Source organism: Rhinolophus sinicus, chromosome 6 (assembly GCF_057876585.1).
Source record: "Rhinolophus sinicus isolate RSI-liver-muscle chromosome 6, RSI-T2T, whole genome shotgun sequence".
In the NCBI taxonomy this organism is placed as follows: domain Eukaryota; kingdom Metazoa; phylum Chordata; class Mammalia; order Chiroptera; family Rhinolophidae; genus Rhinolophus; species Rhinolophus sinicus.
The window spans coordinates 45,632,184-45,651,956 of record NC_142506.1 but is presented as its reverse complement, the minus strand read 5'-3'; the positions used below and the strand labels follow the sequence as shown (position 1 = coordinate 45,651,956).

The following is a 19,773-nucleotide window of genomic DNA, read 5'->3' as shown; positions in this document are numbered from 1 at the left end:
AAAAAAAAACAAAAACCCTTAGTCTGACTCTCAAAGATTTGAAATTAAATAGTTTGAAATAATATTGACAAATTACAGTATTATTCATCAGGTCGTGTCTGAGCCCCAGCTTCCACTTATGCTGGATATTTACTCCTTAATACTAACTTTGGAATTGGGAACCTATTTTTCCTACGTAGATGGATCCTACGCCTGCTTTTTAAAGTGAAATCAATATTCTTTCAGCAGCTTCTTATTGTCTTGATAAGTTGCCTCCATCTTTTAATGTTTTCTATGTTTACAATTCATCTAGAGGGATCCTAGAAAATCTATGTGTGTGTTCTAATTATTTCATACACACATTTAAAAAAGAAAATTCATAGTTTTTAAAAGTTATGTGTAGAGAGGGTAGTTTGAAAATCAAATGTCCCCCTCACTCTCCCTCCATCCCCCAGCCATCCATTTCCTGGCCTCAGAGGATAATTTGTATCTCTCCAGAAATAGATTCATACACATATGCATTTATTTATACCTTACTCTTTTCACTTAATGCACCTTGAAGGGGATCATTTTGTAGCAGAACATTTAAAGCTGCTTCATTCTCTTTGTTACGTTGTACCCACTGTATGTGGTATTGTAATTAGGATTTGCAGTTCAACCGGTGGCTTTCGTTAATTTCCAGGATATTGAAGTGATTGATTTTAGTTGCTTCACCTGTATTTTCATTATTTTTGTGGAAGAGTGAGTTTACCAAAGTCCTTACTCTGTGATTACAGATGTCAATTATCCTAGGATCTATCTTAATGTTAATTAATTAATTAACTAATTAATTAATTTTGGTTATGGGGCGGGGCATTTACTGTTTAGGTGAAGTCCTCCTTTATTACTGAAAAGTTCTTTAATTACAATTTAGAATCCACTCTGGTCCATTATGTCTATTTTGTTCTTCAGGGACATTAATTTGCATAGAAGTTGAAGAAAAAACAATTTTAAACAGTAAGTAATAATAGTCACCCACAAAACACACACACACAATACACACTGTCCTTCACAAGACATGAACAAAATAATCAGGTGAAAAGTAGAACTGTCATTTGGGGGCAAGCTTTCTGGAGTACTGAATTCACCCTTTGTTCAAGTTTTTTCTTGCTGGTAATACCAGCTGCTGTACTGCATTTTACTGTATTTGAAGTGGTGTTCTGGGGCCACCTAGTGGTACAAATGAATAAAGACCACTCTGCTTTTTCTTTTCCATTTTTTCCCCCTCCTCCTCCTCCTCCTCCTCCTCCTCCTCCTCCTCCTCATAATAATAATAATAATAATAATAATAATAATAATAATAATAAAACAATAATAATAATTGGTATTTCCTACTTCATACTTGACTGTTTGAGTCATAACAGGAGGTTAAAAGAACCCCAAAATGTTATTTATGTTATATGTTCACTCTCAGGCAGAGATAAGCATATTTGAGAAAATGTCAAATTATTTCCACACTTCTCAGTGCCTATTGACTGAGGATTAGCCTGCCTTTTCTCCACTTCTTCAAACCCTTTCTGCTATGCTCTCTGAAATTCCCACGTCATCATGATGAACTTGGACTTTACCTCCAGCGAGTACACTACAGAATGATCCCTACCCCATGCCCATATCCTCTGTGCTGCTTCCCCACTGTGTCCTCCAATCCTGACACTGTCTGTTGATTGTACAATTCTACCTCCTTTAGGAAGACGTCAACTTACACTTCTGACCCTTTAAGAGAAAGATTTCAGGATTTATGACTTTCAAGCTGATATAGGGAAAGTTTGAATAACAAAATATAATCTATCCCCCAAAATCGAAGAAAAAGAATAGAAGAAGCAGAACTAATTGCAAATCATTTAAAAGATGATATTATTAAATCCAAATATATTAATAATTACATTAAATGTAAGCAGACCAAGTATCTCAAATATAAGGCAAAGATTATCAGACTAAGGAAAGCTTAAAATTGAACTATATGCTGCTTATAAGAGATAAACCTAGAACATAAGGATACAGAAAAGTTCAAAGTAAAGTGATACAGAAGTTATGCCCATACAAACACAAATGAAAGAAAGCTGGTATAACTAAATTGATAATAGACAAGATTGAATTTAAAGCACAAAATTTATTGGAGGGACTCTGCATGGTTATAAAATATTAATTTATTTAGCAAGATATAAAAAACTTTAATTGGATATGCCCAAAAAGGGTATATATATATATATATATATATATATATATATATATATATATATATAACATTTATATATATATATATATATAAATATAACATTTATATATATATATATAGCCAAAAGAATGTATACACATTTTAAGAAAGGAAAACTGTATTAAAATTGTAATACTCAATATATACAAATAACAAAAGATGAATGCAAGTCACACTTGACTTCTGCAATTACAAGAGGTACTCAGAGTGGTTACCATCGGTGTAATTTTAATACAGTTTTTTTCCTTTCTTAAAATGTGTATACATTTCTTTGGCACCCTTTGTGTGTGTGTATGTGTATATATATGTGTGTGTGTGTGTATATACACATATATTGTACTTGACACTATATATATATATATATATATATATATATATATATATATATGTATATATATATATATTTTTTTTTTTTTTTAATAATCTTTGCTTTCTCATTTTATTCCAGACGACCTCCTCTCACTGTTCCTCAGTCCTAGGAGTCTTGCTTCTGCTTTTACTAATATCTGGGTTATTCATCATCGCTTATTTACTTTCTCAGCTTTTCCATTTCCCATGTAAAATTATCCTTGCCTCAAAGCCAGAGTTGTACCTTTCTTATGGCTGGACCTTAATCGACAGGGAGAGAAGTTGGAGATGCAACACCACCAGGAAACCACTGTGATGATTCAAGTAAGAAGTCCTGAGGCCTTGACGCGAAGCAGTGGTGGTCGGATCGAGCAAAGCACCCGGTTAACAACCACTTGGAGACCAAATCGATAGGCCTGGATCATTGCCTGGATATGGAGGTAAGAGAGGAGGGTGAGAGAGAGCAGGAAGCTGGGATAGCTCTTGGGTTCTGAATGATTGGGTGGACTGTAGTTTTACTAATGGAAATCCAAAATACAGAAGGTATAATACAATGGGAAAGTAACAATAAGACCATGCTGAGGGCCTGGAGGTGGGAGGTGGGGGCCCAAGAGGATAGAAACCTGAAGTTCAGAAAACAAGTCAGGGCTGGATATAGAGATTTCAGAGTCACCAATGTGTGTGTAATCATTAGAGCCGGGACAATAGAGTAAGACCATCCCAGAAAAAGCAGAGTAGTAGAGAAGAAACATGCTGAATTTCCCCCATATCAAAGGCCAATTATTCAACAGGAACACCTCGTGGGCCTTGTACCTGCCTTTAGATTACACCTGCCTGCATGGCCGCTAAGGACTAGCTTACTTGGCTGCCTCCACTTCGTCATACATGCTCACTCTTCCTAAAAAATGCGTGTAGGGGTCTGCCCACGTCAGCATCTTCAGCCCCTGACGCTGCTGTGACGTACGTCACTCCTAACAGTGACTTCATCATTGTATTTGGCCCCTTCTATGGCACTTGACACTATTAGTCATTTCCTTCTGGAATGGCTCTTTCCCCACTTGGTTAGTTGATGATAACAGGCTCACCGTGGTCTCCTACTCTCTTCCTCTTTTTCTCCTGCCTATGCCTTCAATCCTTATAATCTGTAGTCCTTGTATATCCTTACTCCACACTTTTCCAGGACATTGTCATTCCTGTTCATGGAACTCTATGCTGATTTCTCCCAAGTCGATATCTCTGTTTCAGACATCTGTCTGAACTAAGCTCCAGAACCATACTCTCCCTGCCCCACCTCCCAAGTCCCCAGGCAACTCAAATTCAGTGTAGTCATTTTTTTATGTTAAATTGCCTATATTCCATAATTTGATTAATTTTACAACATAGGCACCCCAGCCCAAACCGGAAAGTTACCTTATTCTTTTACCTCTACATTGAATTGGTTTCCAAGTCCTAAGTGGCATTTAATCCCTCAACATCATGTCCAGTCCTGGTGGTTTGGGTAGCCAACGTTCCGCCTGCACTACTGGTGACCCCACATCCATGTTTAACACCTTTTAGTGCCTGTCCTTTGCCTTGGATAAGGTGAAAAATTTCACATGACCCGCAAAACTGATCTCTGCTTATTGCTCTTGTTAAGTTGCCTACCGTTCCACTTCCTCCCTTCCCAGACCTACCTTCTAGGCACATTCGACTGTGCTGACATTTTCCCCAAATTGCCACGTTTCTCTTTGCTCACATTTATCTGCCTAGAGAACTAGTATTTAGCCTTAAGTCCCAGCTCTCTGGGTCTCATTGACACTACCCCTCCTTCACAGACTTGACCCTGTCACCTCTTCAGTGCCTCAACTCTTATATATCATAAATCTGTATATGTTGGTTCACAACCCCAGGAGTTCCCTGAGTGAAATTTGGAACTACTCCTCAAACACAGAGGGCAAAGAGGGACCTGAGAAGAGGCAGACCACTCCAGATCGGTAGGAGGCAGGATTAACAAACAGGGGAACTTACATATGAGGCTTGTCATGGGCGCAGCAAGAGCTATAGATCTCTGCACCCACCTGCCAGAATTTTCATAGAAGACTTATTGGGGTTCAGCCATGTATACAATCCAGATAGTTTCAATATCACATTGCTTTCTCCAGCTGCACCCTTGAAGTGTCTGCTGGTGCATGAATGGTGGGCTAAACATACATTCAAGCATGGGGCGGGGACTGGCCCTGGATCTGAGCTGGGGCGGGGATTGCTTGCCCCACGTCCAGCTCTTGGGTTAACGCGAGGTCACATTGTCTCGGTGAATTCCAACAGCATATACTCCTATGTATACAATCCTATTATAGCACAGAGCACACTGTTTTGCAAATCTTTATTTTTTGCCTGTCTCCCTTTGTAGTTGGTGAACTTCTTCATGGTAGGGACTATATTTGATTTATATTTGTTTTTTCAGTCTTCAGAAAAATGCCTGGTACACAGAAGGTGCTCAATAAACATTGGGTGACTCAGGTACGAGTGAATAAGGGCACTCTCTTGGTGCAGGGATGGGCCGGTTACATGGGCATTGCTCCTGGGCCTGTACACGACCCCACGTAGTGTGGCACTTCCCTGTGGAGTTGACTGATTGAGTCATTCATTCATTAAACATTTATAGAGCACCTGGTAGGTTTCAAGCATTGAGGCTGTATGAAAGCAATTACCCTCTGTGTCTTTGAGAAAATTATTCTTCCAATACAGAAAGCAGCACTGTTACATTTTGGTTAGCCATTCCTGCAGATGGATGCAGAGCAGATTGAAGAGCGGCTCAGGCTGGAGCCATACATACCAGTCTGAGACTTGACTGTGACCCAGTGGGCTTTCATGTCCCAGACCTGCTTCTTGGGTGGGACGCTCCTTGTTTCATTTCAGCAGAGGAAGGCTGGCATGCCTTCCCTGGGTCTGAGCAAGGCAGCAGATCTGCTGCTGCAGATTAGAATGTGGCCAGGGCACGTACAGGGGCCCATGTCACAGAAGAGGCGTGTTTGGGATGGATGAGGCAAGCGTGATGCAGGTAAGGCAGGTTTGGGGTCATGGAGCCTTCTAATCCTTGTTCTTCCGCAAAGGCCCTAACTCACATAGGGCTTCCTCTGCTCGTTTCTAAGGAAGACAAGTTCCCTTTTATCCCCCACCCCTTTTCCAAACCTGTTCTCTTCAGGAATCTGATACTCATTTACTTTATCAATTACTAATAACGAGGGCGTCCTTTCCTCTTTCTAAAGATCATGAGTTCCTCTTTGTCTCTTCCCTGTCCAAAACTACTTTCAGAAAGAGAATCTGAGATTTATCTACTGTACATTATAAAGGACTAGGAAAGCTTAAGATTGATTAGTTCAGTGATAGCTTCCTACCTAAGCAGTATGGAGAGATTTACAGTAATGTTTACATAGCTGAGTGACGGCAGGGATTGTGGTCTAGGAAATATACAGAAGACAAGCAGCTTAACTGAGGCTCCTGAAATTACTCCAGGAAGGTCGTTATCTTCTTCATATGCCAAGTTGGACAACAGGGAGGAGGAGGAGGAGAAAAGCTCAGGGAGGGAAAAAGGTCAGTGCCCAAGGTGCAGGTAGAGCTTAGATTAACGGAACGTCTGGGGTGAGTGGTTAATTAAGGAGAGAGAAGCTGAGCAGGCAGCGCTCAGTGGGAGAAATTAGTGAGTGAGTGACCTGTGACGGGATCTGAGTTACACAAATGTTTTGGTGCAGGTGGCAAAAAGGCAAAGGGGCACGTCCAGGTTTGTCTCTTCTGACAGAATATCTTTCACGCCCCCGAATAGGAGGATGGTGCGAAAAGGAGGAGGGAGCGGGCAGAGGCCAAAGAGGAGGGGCTGGAGGGACTCCCAAACCCTTCTCCCTCCCACCGCAGGCCAGTGGAGGGACTGGGGCGGGCGCTGGGCGGAGCCTCTTGTGCATCCTCTGAGCAGCCGCCGCTGAGCATCATGGGAAAATCCTTCCTCCCTCGGACATGGCGTCTACCTGCCCGGCGGCAGTAGCCGGCTCCGGCGCCGCGGTTCGCAGGTCTGGGCAGAAAAGCGGCTCAAGCTTCAGTCGTGAGGCGGAAGGAGGTGGAGGGGGCGGCGGCAGCGCGGCCCGGGGGCCCGGGTGTTAAAGCTGAGGGCGCCCGGGGCCCCGGCAGCAGCAGGCATGGTGTCGCAGGTGCTGCAGCTGCTCCGGCAGGGCGTGTGGGCCGCGCTCACCGGGGGCTGGTACCACGACCCCGAGCAGAGCAAATTCACCAACAGCTGCCACCTGTACCTGTGGCTGTTCCTGCTGCTGCTGCCCATGGCCCTGCACCTGGTGAGTGGGGAGGCTCAGCCCCGGACAAACGCGGGACAGGAGGGAAGACGCCCAAACCTGAGCGTCTGCCTCCTGATGGAAAGGGCTGGCAGTGATTCTTAAAAGGTGGGATGGGGAAGGTCTTCAGGAATTTGGGACAGAGAAAGTCCAGGGAAAAGGGAACGAGGGACTCAATAGCAGGAAAAGATGTAGAAAGGACTTTGGGGGCCCTGGGACTCATTAAGAATTGATGCTGGCAGTTAGAATGAGTCAGACTCTACTTGTCCCTGGGCAATGTTGAACCTCTTTTATAGGTGGACAATCCTAGGCCTCTTGGCTGTTTCGCTTGGGGTAATGTTTGGTATAAAATATTGGGCATGAGAGCTATACGGCCAAATGAAATGCTAAAAGCAGACCTATTTCAGTTGTTGATCTTTCCCCCACCTCCTCCCTTCTTGTTTTGCTTTGAGAAGGCAGGTTCAATTACCAGTTACTCAACTTGGCATTTCCACGCCACTCTGTAGAGAAAGATATAATCAAGGGTAAATCTAATGCAGTTTGTGCTAGCAAAATATTACAGCACCCAGTTGGGGTTTGATACTTTCGTAGGGTTCCCATAATGGAATACCTGCTGAATAACTATGCAGAGGACCTTGTTAGGTAAATGAAACATGCCTAATTGAAACGGTTAACCTTAATCTGAAAAGCTGTACAGGTGAGATGCTCCATGTCTGATTAAACTTTATGTGCCAAGAATCTCATTTTGATATGTTTATTGAAAGACTTTATTCCAAAAACATGATGTGATCATGTTCTCCACAGCAACACTCTTCCATGACTTTGCATGACTGAGGGATTCTGAGTTGGAAGTGGTCCATGATTTGGCTCCTGTTTACTCTGTTGCTGGCAGTTTTTCCAGAGGGTGGGAAATCTGGCTCTGAAGTCAGGCTCCTAGGTTAAATTCTGGGTCGACTTCTTACCAGTTCTGTGACCTTGGGGAAGTTACTCTGATTTTTCAATTTCTTACCTGTAAAACGAAGCAAATAATACTACGAGATGTATGTACAGTGTTGTTTTGGGGCTTAAATGAGATACTGCACGTAAACCCATCTGTCTGTCTGGCTTGATCTGGGGTTGGACTCAGACTGGTTTAAATTTCTGTTTTGCTACTTATTAGCTGCCTGATCTGATAACTGACCTATCCAAACCTTAGTTTTCTAATTTTTAAAATAGATATGATAATGAGCATTTCACAGGAAAAATAAATAAAATTTCATATGAAAAGCACTTATTACAGAGACTGATCATGGAGGCCTGTTAATAGACATGTTTCTTCTTCTGTGCCTTTGTCCATCCTTTTTCCTTAGTCTATAGGTCCCAATGTTTTCTCTTTGCCTAGAAGGGTAGCATAGCAGTAGTGAGGAACACGAGGCTGGGTTCCAGGGTGCTTCTACGGTACTTATTCTGTGAGCTTGAGCTTCCAGGTTTGTAAAACAGGGTTAATGGTACCTCCCAGTAGGGCTAATATGAGGATTGAATGAATTAATGAAAGCACTTCTCACAGTACTTGTTTTTCTTTTCTTTTCCTTTCCCATCATTCACTTGCCAAAATCTTTCCATCCTTCAAAGTCCAGTGGAGTGGCCATCTCTGTGTAGGCCTCCCTAACTCCATTTAGCTAGAATTCACTTCTCTCTTTCCCTTATACTATTATGGATTTACTGTCAGTACTACAGCACATTATGGATTTGTCCTTGGACTTAGTTTTGGAACATGTGTTTTACCTCTATTTATAGATCATGAGCTTTTTGAGGAATATGGATTTTGATTTTGTTGATTCATCTTGGCTTTCCTTGTTGTACCTAGCAGAGTGCCTGCCTTTGGCTGACACTTATATATAATAAACCGGTGGAAGTAAAATCAACCTGCATCTCTTTCTGTTCCAGTGAGCTTTATATCATCTACATCATTGTATTTGAGTATTTCCTGATAATGACAGCAGCATAGATACTCCATTTCTAATCTCAGTCCTCAGCAATAACCACAGTAACATTTCACATATATTTCTACAGATGTTTTTTTCTATATATATGAACTCATTTTTATAATCACTATGCTTAAGATTTGATGTATGCATATGATCAGAACCCTTAAATTCTACCTAATTATGCTTTATTGAGTAGCTTGATTTCTACCTTATTTGTAAATAGGAAATTGTCCTTAGTTAAATTCCTCTTTAGTGATATTTAAAATTTTTTGGTGAAATCTCAAGAGTTTAGAAAGTAAAACCCAATACCTTAAGTAATTTTGTTTTTATATTGTTGGGATCCAAACAGTTATACCAAAAATTTTATATCGTGATGCCAACGTGCTTTTAACTGTTACAGAATAATTTTATGTGAGTGCAGTTATTGTTATGCTGCTGTTTAATATGTAGCCTATCTTATTAAAAAATGCAGGTTATGCTGTTTTGGCCTCTGGTCTCTGAATGTGATCTTAGAAACAAGAGACCCTCTTCCCCAACTGAGGGTTCTGTTCTCTACGTCTTGGTGTTGAAATATATTCTTCTGACTTCAGTGCTGCCTGAGAATGTTAACATCTGTTTTAGTTTAATCAATTTACAAGAACTTGGTCCAAAAAGATACCTGGCCACTCACCGAAAGGGGCTTCCTCAAAGTTCTGTTTTTTAAGGGGCCCGGAACTTTTCTGAGTTTTGCACAATTTCAGCTTAAACATGTTCAATCAAGACAGTTCCACTTTAGGGAGAATCCACCTTTAATTTAGTGGGGACTTTGACTATGTACATTAAAATTTTATTATTATCTCTAAGCCCCAGAGTTTACTTAGTTCTGGGTGATATTGTTGGAAAGTTGTTTATTAGCACGTATAAACTATTTATATATTTATGAGAAATGCTAAAAAATACATACCCAAAACATTAAGCCAGTTTGGATAATTTGGAAAGAATTTTACTTTGATTTATTATCAACCTAATTTTCTTTGAACAGACTGAAAGATGCATTTGTTCTCAGAGCTATTTAAACTTTTGTTTATTACACATGTTCTTGAACTTATTCTTTTGAGATCAGTAACCGACATTCACGCAGAGATTTAGGACGGGGCCGCCCCGGACATGACTCTGACCCCATGTGAGTTCTGACAGCCCCAGGCTAGTGCTGAGCAATTGTGTGACCTTGAGCAAGTCACTTCCCTTCTCTAGGCCTCAGTTGTATCATCTGTAAAACAGGGATAACAGGTTTAATTTTATAGATTTAGCAACTGAGAGAGTACTTGCCCGTGGCCATCTGGACAATAGGTGGTAAAATTCAGAATTTTAGCTGAGGCCCTAGGGTGCCCAAGTCTTTGGCTTTTCCACCACACTCTGCTTGCTACCTGAGCTGGTACTCGACAACATTTGGACCCCTGGAAGCAGTGGAGCAACAGAAAGTGGAATCTGATTATCCTGGTGGCAGCATGGTCACCCCGAGTGGGGGAAAGTTGCGTTGTGGAGTAAATGGGGTGGAACATTCACATTCCCCAAGACCACATTCTGTGTGGTTATCACACAGAAAGCCTGTCTTTTAAGGCTGCAGCTTTATGTTTTCTTTCATTTTCTTTTATTTTAGCCAAACTTGTTCTGCTTCCAGTTCTGCGCTTTCGTTTCCCTGAAAGACTTTCTTTGATAAGAACCACTTCATTTCTAATGGCTATAATTATAATTAGGTGGGATTACCTGTCACCTGCTAGCATAGCCCTCTATGTGAACTGGCTATTATTGTGACATTGTAACACCTGGTAGGTAAGTCTCCTATTAGATTGTGTAGCCGCTCCCCATCTGGGTCCTTAACTCTTCTTCCTCTGGTTTTGTATTTCATTGGCCTCCTCTCCTTCCGCTCCCACTTCTGACTTATAAGACACCTTTGTATGAATTATGGAAAAGTGTCCTGCCCCAACTGGCACTCTTTCCTGGCTCAGGACTTGGGGACTAGCACCGTTTGACCCCATCTGTTGGAGGACTTTGTGCAAGATGCAACCTGCACAACCTTCCATAGGCTGCGTGCACTCGATTGCTGATACTTTTTTGTACTAGTTGGCATGTTGCCGTTCCTATAATGTTACCTCCCGTCCTGGTCAGTCCTAGCTTTTATATTCAGTTTCTTCATAAGAAAGGCCTTTTTCTGCTGTTGAATCAAGTGGTCCATACTCTCCTTCTCTGAACTTGTTATCTGGCCCTTCCACCTCTGGGGCCTAATGTCTGATCCTTTGCACTGAGAAACGTGATCCTTTGCACTTTCCCCATAATTCACTCGAATGTCTGAACTTCCTTTCTCCGGCCGTCACCTGCCTGAAACAGTGGGGTCTGCAGTTAAGGAGCTGCAGCTTGGGGGTGCTTAAGACACTCTCCCCTGGCCTCTGGCCCCCCACAGAGGTGCAGACCCTTCTTCATTTGGGCTGAGTGCCCTGCCTGCAGTGGTCTTTAACATCCTGCGGCTACAGACAGCTCTTTGGACCGCGTGCGCTCAGGGTGCGCTTGCCTGGCGTAAGCACATTTACTGTTACTGGGACGTCCTCCACCCCCAGGGCATCCTACAGCAGTCAACTTCACTTTCCAAGCTAATACCTCCTATCTTGAGTGACGCCTGCCACCCTTCTGCAAAATCCCTGCTGTGTATCCTCACCTTCTGCCATTTAGACACGTGGGCGTCTGCAGACAGGTGGCATTTTGGTCTCTGGCAAAAGGACTATCCCGCACTGGCCTTGTCCTGGGTTATGGGCCTCGGCCACACCCTCCCAAAATAGCACTTTAAAAAATGTTTCTTTCTGTCCTACTATTGCAACTTCGTGACTGATTTTCTGGGGATTAAATTCATGTCTCCCAGGCACCCCCACTTCTCTGAGGGCTTTTTGAGATTTTTCCTGGGTAGTGACCAGTTATACTTGGATGCTGCTCTCCCCAGACATACTGTTATCTTTTCCAATTGTACTGTCTAATACTTCAATGCCCTTGGTGTGATTTCTTGTGTGGAACTCGATACTTGTCAGGTGATTATCGTCTTCTGCTTGTAACCATTTGGTCTCTCAAATGGTTACTTTTAATATTACCAAGCATTTCCATTTTACCCAGTGTAAATCTCCTTCCTACCTCCCATGGAAGAAAAAACGACGGACTAGTCCATAATGGCATCCAGATTTCCCCTTTTATTCTGAAGGATTTCCCCCCGTTAACGTATTATTAATTATTATTATTATTATTATTATTATTATTTATTGGAATAGGTCATAAAAAGAGCCACACTCCCTGAGCCGGCTGAGGCGGGCAGAGTGGTAAGAGCTGTGTGTGAACGACATCACCTCGTTCTCACAACAGCCAGAGAGCCACTGTCATTGCTCCCCTTCACAGTGGGTGAAACTGGCAGAGACGTTGGTTAACGTGCTTCAGGACACGAGGCGAATCGTGATCCGACCAGAACCAGGGCCCAGGCAGTTGGGAGTTCTTACCCTCCGGCCATAGCACCTCTAATACATTGAGGTTCAAGATTGCTCTGAGCTATTATTATTTTAAGAACACACCAGTAATATGCTGTGAGAGTATTCTGTTCTAAAGATAGTCGGGTTAATTCTTTTTATAATTTTTTTTTTAAATTGCAATACAATTGACATAAAATTATTTTACTTTCAGGTGAACAATGTAATGATTTAATATTTGTATAAATTAATTCTGTATTTTTTGATTTGTCTTTGTGGTTGTGCTAGTAATTTGTTATGTTAGGTTCATCTGTGGGTATATATTTCTAGTTTTCCCCTCCATCCTTGTTGATTTAATGATTTTTAGAGGTATAAAATATTAACAGGGTTCAAAAAACACATTAAAATGATATGATGTGTACTTTCTCAAAAAACAGCTCTGGCTGCTGGGTGGAAAGTAGATGAGAGAAGGAGCGTAAGTGGGAGATTCAGAGACTTGATAGTCCAGGCAGCAGCTGGCCGGGCAGTAAGATGGAGAACTGGGAATGCATTTTGGTGAAATTTAGTGATGAGTCCATTTCTGGTGGAGGAGTGAGGATGGGGGAGGAATCCAGGGTGATGCCGGTGGTCTGGCTTGAGCAGCAGGTGTCTCGGGGGCCACTGACTGAGATGGGGAAGGGTAGGAGAGGACAGTTGGGAAGGACAGAAAACCAAACATGTTAGTTGGGAGTTTCCTTTTAGAAAGCAAAATGGAGATGCTGAGAGTTGGATATGGGTGTGGGGAGCTTAAAGGAGCGATCTAAGCTCCAATTCGTATTAGATATGAATTTGAAAATTATCAGGGTAGAGATTATACTTACCACCAAGGGACTGAGTGACAGCTCCTAGGGAGAGAAGAGGGCTAAGCGGTGAGGTCCCAGGAGCAAAGAGGAGTGTGAGTGAGGGGAGGCCAGGAGAGCACGGCATCTTAGGAGCAGAAGAGGAGAGTGAGAAGCGAGTAACTGTGGGGAGTGCTGCTGAGGAAAGAGAAAATTCTATGAAGTTTTTGTCTCCAGAGGCACTGCCAAGAGCATTTTAAGTGGTGTGATGGGGAGAAGAAGCCCGATTGCTGTGGGTTTAGAGGCAGTGGGAGGTGAGGAAATGGAGACAGCTGGTAAAGACGGTTCTTTCAGTAGGGAACAGAGACATGGCACAATATCTGGAGGGAGATTTGGATTCAGGAGAGGCTTATCTCTCCCCCAACATTGTGGGAACCTTGAGGATGGGGTTGTGATTTGGACTTCCCCTTGGTCCCTGGGGGGAGGGGGGGTGCTTCGTGCACAGTGGTTAATCAAATGGCCTTTTCTGTTAATGGCACCTAACTTGGTATTGGGAAGACACAGTGGCGGTGGTGGGTGAAGCAGCCTGTGGCTTGGCCGTTTCAGTGTACTCACTGCAAGGTTGTGGCCAGGGTCTGGGTCACTCAAAGTGGAGTTTGAGCACCAAAGTGTTACTCTTTGTATTGAATTGCCTAAACGTTAAAGTTGCTGCTGTTTCCAAGATAACCTTTGTTTTATTACTTATGTGGCAATTAGGTATTTCTTTGTGTCATTTATTTAATAGTTTTTCCCTATCATGGGAAACCTGGACTTAAAAAAAGATCATTGGATCAGACAAAAATGATTTTGGCTCATTTATAGATATTAATTGATCTCACATGTAGGAAACAAATATAGACGTTTTGGACTATGAGGGACCTTAAGAATTTTCTATATTGGATTATGTGTGTGTTTTAGTCCTTTCTTCAAATATTTATCGTCTCCAAAGAAAATCGAGTGAACTAATACTTATTTCCTATTGATCTTCCTCATGTTTTAGTAACTTATTCTTCCTTTCAAGACTCAACTAGATACTTAATAATCAGGGAACAATAAAAATTCCTGAATATAATAGGTATCCCTGAGCAATCCCTGAAGCAAATATTTTACCAAGAAAATGTATTAATAAAATAATTAGCAATCCTGTTAGGAACTCTTATTCCCATTTCACAGAAGAAACAGATTTATGAAGGCTAAATACCTTTCCCAAGCTTGCAAAATTGTTAATCTGAGAAAAATTTAAAACATATAAACATACATTACTATCATAAATACTTATTTATTCACCAATATTTTTGAGCAACTATTGGCTGGATAGCAGGTTGGATGTTGAGCGTATAACACAGCATAAGACAGACCTGGCATCTGTCTTCATGGAACTTACCATCTTTACATGGCTCTTATGAATAAGAATGAGGAAAATAGAAAACCCTGGAAAGTGACATAAATATACAATTGACAAGGAAATATACACATATATTTAAGAAACATGTAAATGATTATTTTACTAATAATCCAAGAAGTATGCGTACATATTAAAATAATGTGGTTTTGGCATATCTAGGTAGCAACGATTTAAAAGGTAATACCAACGTGCTTTAAATAAATAGCTGTTCTCAAAAATTCAGAGGGACATTGACAGATCCATTGACTGTTGCGCATATGCTGCTGTGAACATGGGTGTACAAACACCTCTTCAAGACCCCGCTCAGTTCTTTTGGATTAAAGTGGAATTCTGGCTCATCAGGTGGATAGCACAGTAGTTAGGCATCTATTTTTAAGTTTTTAAGGAACTACCACACTGTTTTCCATAAATGATAACTTTTTAAAACAAAAATCATAGCAGCTTCCTGATTGACGACTCCTGTTCATCTCAGTGTACATTAAAAAATGTAAATAAAATGTTAACTGTTATCGTGACCATCTGAAATTGAAAAGACAACATGAATCCAGATTTCTTGACTGTACAAAGTGTTCACTGACTAAGCTATCCCCTCAATATTCTTCATGAGAAGAGAAGGACATGGGCCTTAGGTAATTGAGGGGCCAGCTTTCTAAATAGTTTTCAGAGCATTTGGGCCAGCAAAGCCTCTCATTTTAATGATCCTGCCTCAAATCGATCTCTCCAGCCTATGGCTACTTTTCCATCTTATTCCCTGTAGCACTGTCTTAAGGATCCAAACGTTTGCCTACCTCGTCTCTATCCAGTACTTCCCTTATGAAAGGTGCACACAAAGAAAGAGGCCTAAGAGCTCAAAGAAACCAGAGCAGATCTATAAGAAATAGACAGCAGACCCAAAGAAAGTCCAGTAGCAGGCCTAGGAGAAAATACTTTTTCTCCTTTTTGTTCATCTTACTTCAAGATAGATGTGCAAGGAGGGCTGTCTTTTGAGAACCAGTCGTATTTCTTGATTTCCCGGACCTCATCATGTTTAGACCTGTGTTTGCAGGGCTGGCCTACCCTAAGAGCACTGCATGGAGGACTCCCTCCATGTTCTGTCAGGCAGTGTCCTGGTGTCCTGTTCTCAGCACGCACTGTCACACGGCAGCCTCTGCAAGTTCTTGACCCGAATCCCCGGGACCCATACTGCTGCTGAGCTCACCCCAGTTTTCTATTATACAGCCCGAAGTCCCAGATTTCCTGAGAAAGTACTAACTATGTTGATTTTTTGTAAAGGAAATTCATGAACTATTATTATTCAGGCTCTGAAAACCTGTACCTTCTCTTACATATGTAAATGTGGAGAAATGACTGTACTCTATCTTGTGGCCTGATTTTTGCTGTACAGTCCTGTCGCCAGCCCCCCAACGACTACTTAGGAATCAAGAGTACTACTTGCATGAATCCACTGGGACTAATGCCTTGACACAGATGAAATACTCAACACTTATCTATTGAATGAATGAATGGAGAATGGACGCTGGATGGATAAAGCTGGTCTCTCCTCATTTGACAGAACAGATGAACAAAATGGCATCTATCTTATTTCTGAAGCAAAGACCACTCAGATTGCTCAGTCTGTACCCTGTCTCTTTGGAATAACCTAGGGTCTCCTGACAGTTGTACAACTGGTCAGGCTTCCAGAAATGTGATCTAGGAGGTTCCACAGCCTGTGTCTTCCCCAGGTGGCATGGGTACCCACCTCAGACAGACCCTCACAGGCAGAGGGATTACTCTGCATATGGCAGAATCTTCCTGCTTCTCCTTGATGGGTATTTAAATGTCAAAAGCCGGTGTGAGTGTTACGTTTGGCACATTAACACCTTATTTATTAGGCCACATTTCCAAGTAGAAACATTTTCCAAATTACTTGAAGCTTAACCTTTAAGCAGGAAAACTCAATTTACTTTGACCACGTCGATGGATAGTTTCACATGTCCCTGCCTTTTCTAACAGTATATTGAACATCATTGAACATCTTTGTATTTCTAGGTATCTTATTATGGTTTTATAGGGGTGGTCTCAGAGGTGGCTGAGCTTTGTTTGTGTCTCAGAAAATGATCACACAGACGACTTGCTTTTTTGTAGTGTTTCGTGTGTTTTTTTAACTTTCCCGACACTATGCAAGCGGTCGCGTATCATGTCTTATTACATTATTATGTTTACTTCTATTTGTTTCTCATTCCCCCTTCTAATGTCTGCTGTGGGCTAGAAAACCAAGTTTATTAGGCTTGTTATGTGCCACCTACACCAATTATGCCTAGACCAAGAGCATGGAGCTTCCAGCTGCTGGTCTGAGTGGCTCCCATTCCAATCAAGTGCATAAACTTTATGCTTAGACTTGACAGCCCATTAAATAGCACTTCCCTTTTCTGAGCCACTTGGAGGAGACAAGGAGTCAAGCAGAAGGAGTCGTAGATCATCTTTGTTACAAATGAAGCTATTATTTGGGACAGTGACTTGATCTGCAGGTAGGTGGGCCTCCTAATTGTGAACCGCAGTTACGGAGACTGCCCTGCCTGCTCAGGCCTGGTGTGGAAAGCCTGGAGCCTGTCTGACTTGGGGCCTGACCCTGGAGACTTTGCCTCATGGCCATGCTGCCCAGACACACACCTCCTTGGTCCCGAGCGGCTCCTGAGCGAGAAGGGGAAGGCATGAGGAAGGCATGCCCAGTTCCTGGTGCCCAAAACGCTGCTCGGAAACCACAGGGATGAGTGAGTCCGAGGCGCGGAGGCCGGCTGTGTAGAGGAAGTTATGTCCTCTCCTGGAGACTGAGGAGTGCGGAGGAATTGTTTCCCTCTAACAGGGATGTGCTTTGACTGCCCAGCGGCCATTAAAAATCTGCTGAGTCCTTGTTTCCCCATCAGGTCTTTGAGGTGGCTAGGGAAGTAACTCCAGGTAAGAGGAGATGTGAGCACTTCTCATCTCTGTAGTACGACCACCTGCTGCTTCAGCTTCTGCGTTTTCTTTAAAATTAGTTTGTGGAAGTAGCTTGATGAAATGTCTTTATGGAGTGTGTACATCCTTAAAGCTCGGGCCCCAGGAGGGTCCTTTTTCATGTCTGCATACTGCAGCCTTCAGATGTGGCTTTTCTCACTGCATGCAGCAGTATTTCTATCTAGTCGTCACTCAGCCAAATGTGATCTCTCAGGCTACTCAACACATGGAAAGTAATAAGCCATCAGCCTAAACAGCGAGGTTTAAAACGGTGCAGCCACTACGGAAAGCAGTATGGAGGTTCTTTAAAAAATTAAACAGAATTACCATATGATCCAGCAGTTCTACTTCTGATATATATACATATATCATATATATATCATATATGTATATATATATATATCATATATGTATATTTATTTTATTTATTTTTTAAATTGAAAGCAGGGTCTTGAAGACACCCATAGTCACAGCAGCGTTATTCACAATGACCAAAGGGTGGAAACAACCCAAATGGTAATTGACAGATGAACAGATAAACAAAATGTGTATAATATTCTTCAATGCAATATTCTTCAGCCTTAAAAAGGAAGGAAATTCTGACACAGGCTACACATGGTTGAACCTTCAAGACATCATGCTAAGGGAAATAATCCAGTCACAAAAGGGCATGTACTGTATGATTCCACTTATAGGAGGTAGCAGGGCAGTATTCAAATTCATAGAGACAGAAAGTAGAATGCTGGTTGCCAGGGTTGGGGGAAGGAGGAATGGGGAGTTAGTGTTTAATGGGCATAGAGTTTCAGTGTGGGAAGATGAAAAAGTTCAGGAGATGGACTTTGGTGATGGCTGCATAACAATGTGAATGTATTTAATGCTACTGAACTGTATATTTAAAAACGGTTAAAATGGTAAATTTTACATTATATATATATATTTACCACTATAAAAAAAAGAAAAAAGAAAAAAGAAGAGTGGTGACTGTGAGAGAGCTGGAGCTATGAGCCTAGGAGAACAGCGGTGGCTTCCCCTGAGAGGACACTGAATGGTCTGTGTGTGCGAACAGGCGCTAAATCCTGAGGAATCCAGTTGGCGAGAAATAAAAACAACTGTACTTGTAATTGCTTAGTTGGTCCTAGCATGTTGTTTTTCAGAAAATTTTGTCAGAAAAGTTTGGTCACATGAGTTATTATGCTAGTAGCTTTTTTTAATAATGGGTCAGGGAACAACATTTAGCTTTTCTTTGGCCAAGGATATAATTTTGATAAATGTTGCCTTCTGTTGTTAATTAGAATGTGTTAAAATGATAAGTTCATGGAAACAAAGAAAAAATTATGATTTGTCTTAGAACAAGTAAACCTCTATTTAAAATTGGAGTGTACGTTATAGTGTGGGGGAGATCTATGATATAAATTAAAAACAAATTTAAAAGTGCTCGTCCAAGACATGTTCCTCCCTAAACTCTCCTCTTCTTCTCATTCATACTTACGTCTAAGAAGAGAAAATCCTAGAAGTTGAAGATCTTTTGTTGACTGAGGATAATGATGCCAGCAGTACAATGGCCTTGATAGTAATTTCGGTGATGTCACTGGGAGTGTGGAATTGGAGGATGCTGAGCAGAGCTTAGTTACACGGCAGGAAAAGGGGCATCTTTGGGAGGATGCCCGGTTTGGTTTGGAGGGCCTACCGAGGGAATCATGAGAGCAGAGAGTTTGGGGAGGAATAGAGTGGCATGGAGAACATCTGGTAAAACTGTTCCTCTTTCCCTGGATATTTTCAGTAAAACCTCTGTCTTGCACTGTGGCCTGGTGCCTTTTTGGAAATGTGACGAAGTACCAAGTGGTTCTTCACAGAGGATGAGATAATGGCCTGTACTCACCTGGGTTGCAAACTAGATGCTAATCCTCATGTTAACTTCTAACTTCTTGTCTTCTCAAGTTCAACATTACCAAGCTAAAGCTGTAGTCCATACTTTGAGGATAAACTAAAAAGTCGTATCTCTTCTTACTGTGGCAAGTCAGTGCTTTTCCAAATGAGTTTTCCAGGCATCCATATATAATATTTTCTCTCTCACCCTTCTTCCCTGGCAGTCTCTTCTCAATACCTTAGAGGTGTTTTTTTTCTAATTTGTCTCTAACCTGATTTGAATGGAAGCTTCCTTATGAAAGTGGAACCACCGGTATTAATTAGGT

At 41.8% G+C, this 19,773-nt stretch overlaps 1 protein-coding gene across 4 annotated transcripts in view; it reads left to right on the top strand.

Moving 5' to 3' along the window:
- Positions 1 to 19,773, top strand: part of PCNX2 (pecanex 2) — a 240,533-nt gene that overhangs the window by 8,425 nt on the left and 212,335 nt on the right. For 2 of the 4 annotated variants that reach the window (XR_012490740.2, XM_074316661.2), the window contains exon 1: positions 6,540 to 6,903. Coding sequence is in view for 3 of the 4 variants with exons in the window: in XM_074316661.2 (XP_074172762.2) it covers positions 6,751 to 6,903 (153 nt within the window). In the remaining variant the exon portion in view is untranslated. Of the gene's footprint in view, positions 1 to 2,854; positions 3,022 to 6,538; positions 6,904 to 19,773 lie in introns of those variants that run through there. The other 2 variants (XM_019712884.3, XM_088799081.1) reach the window with 2 other exon arrangements.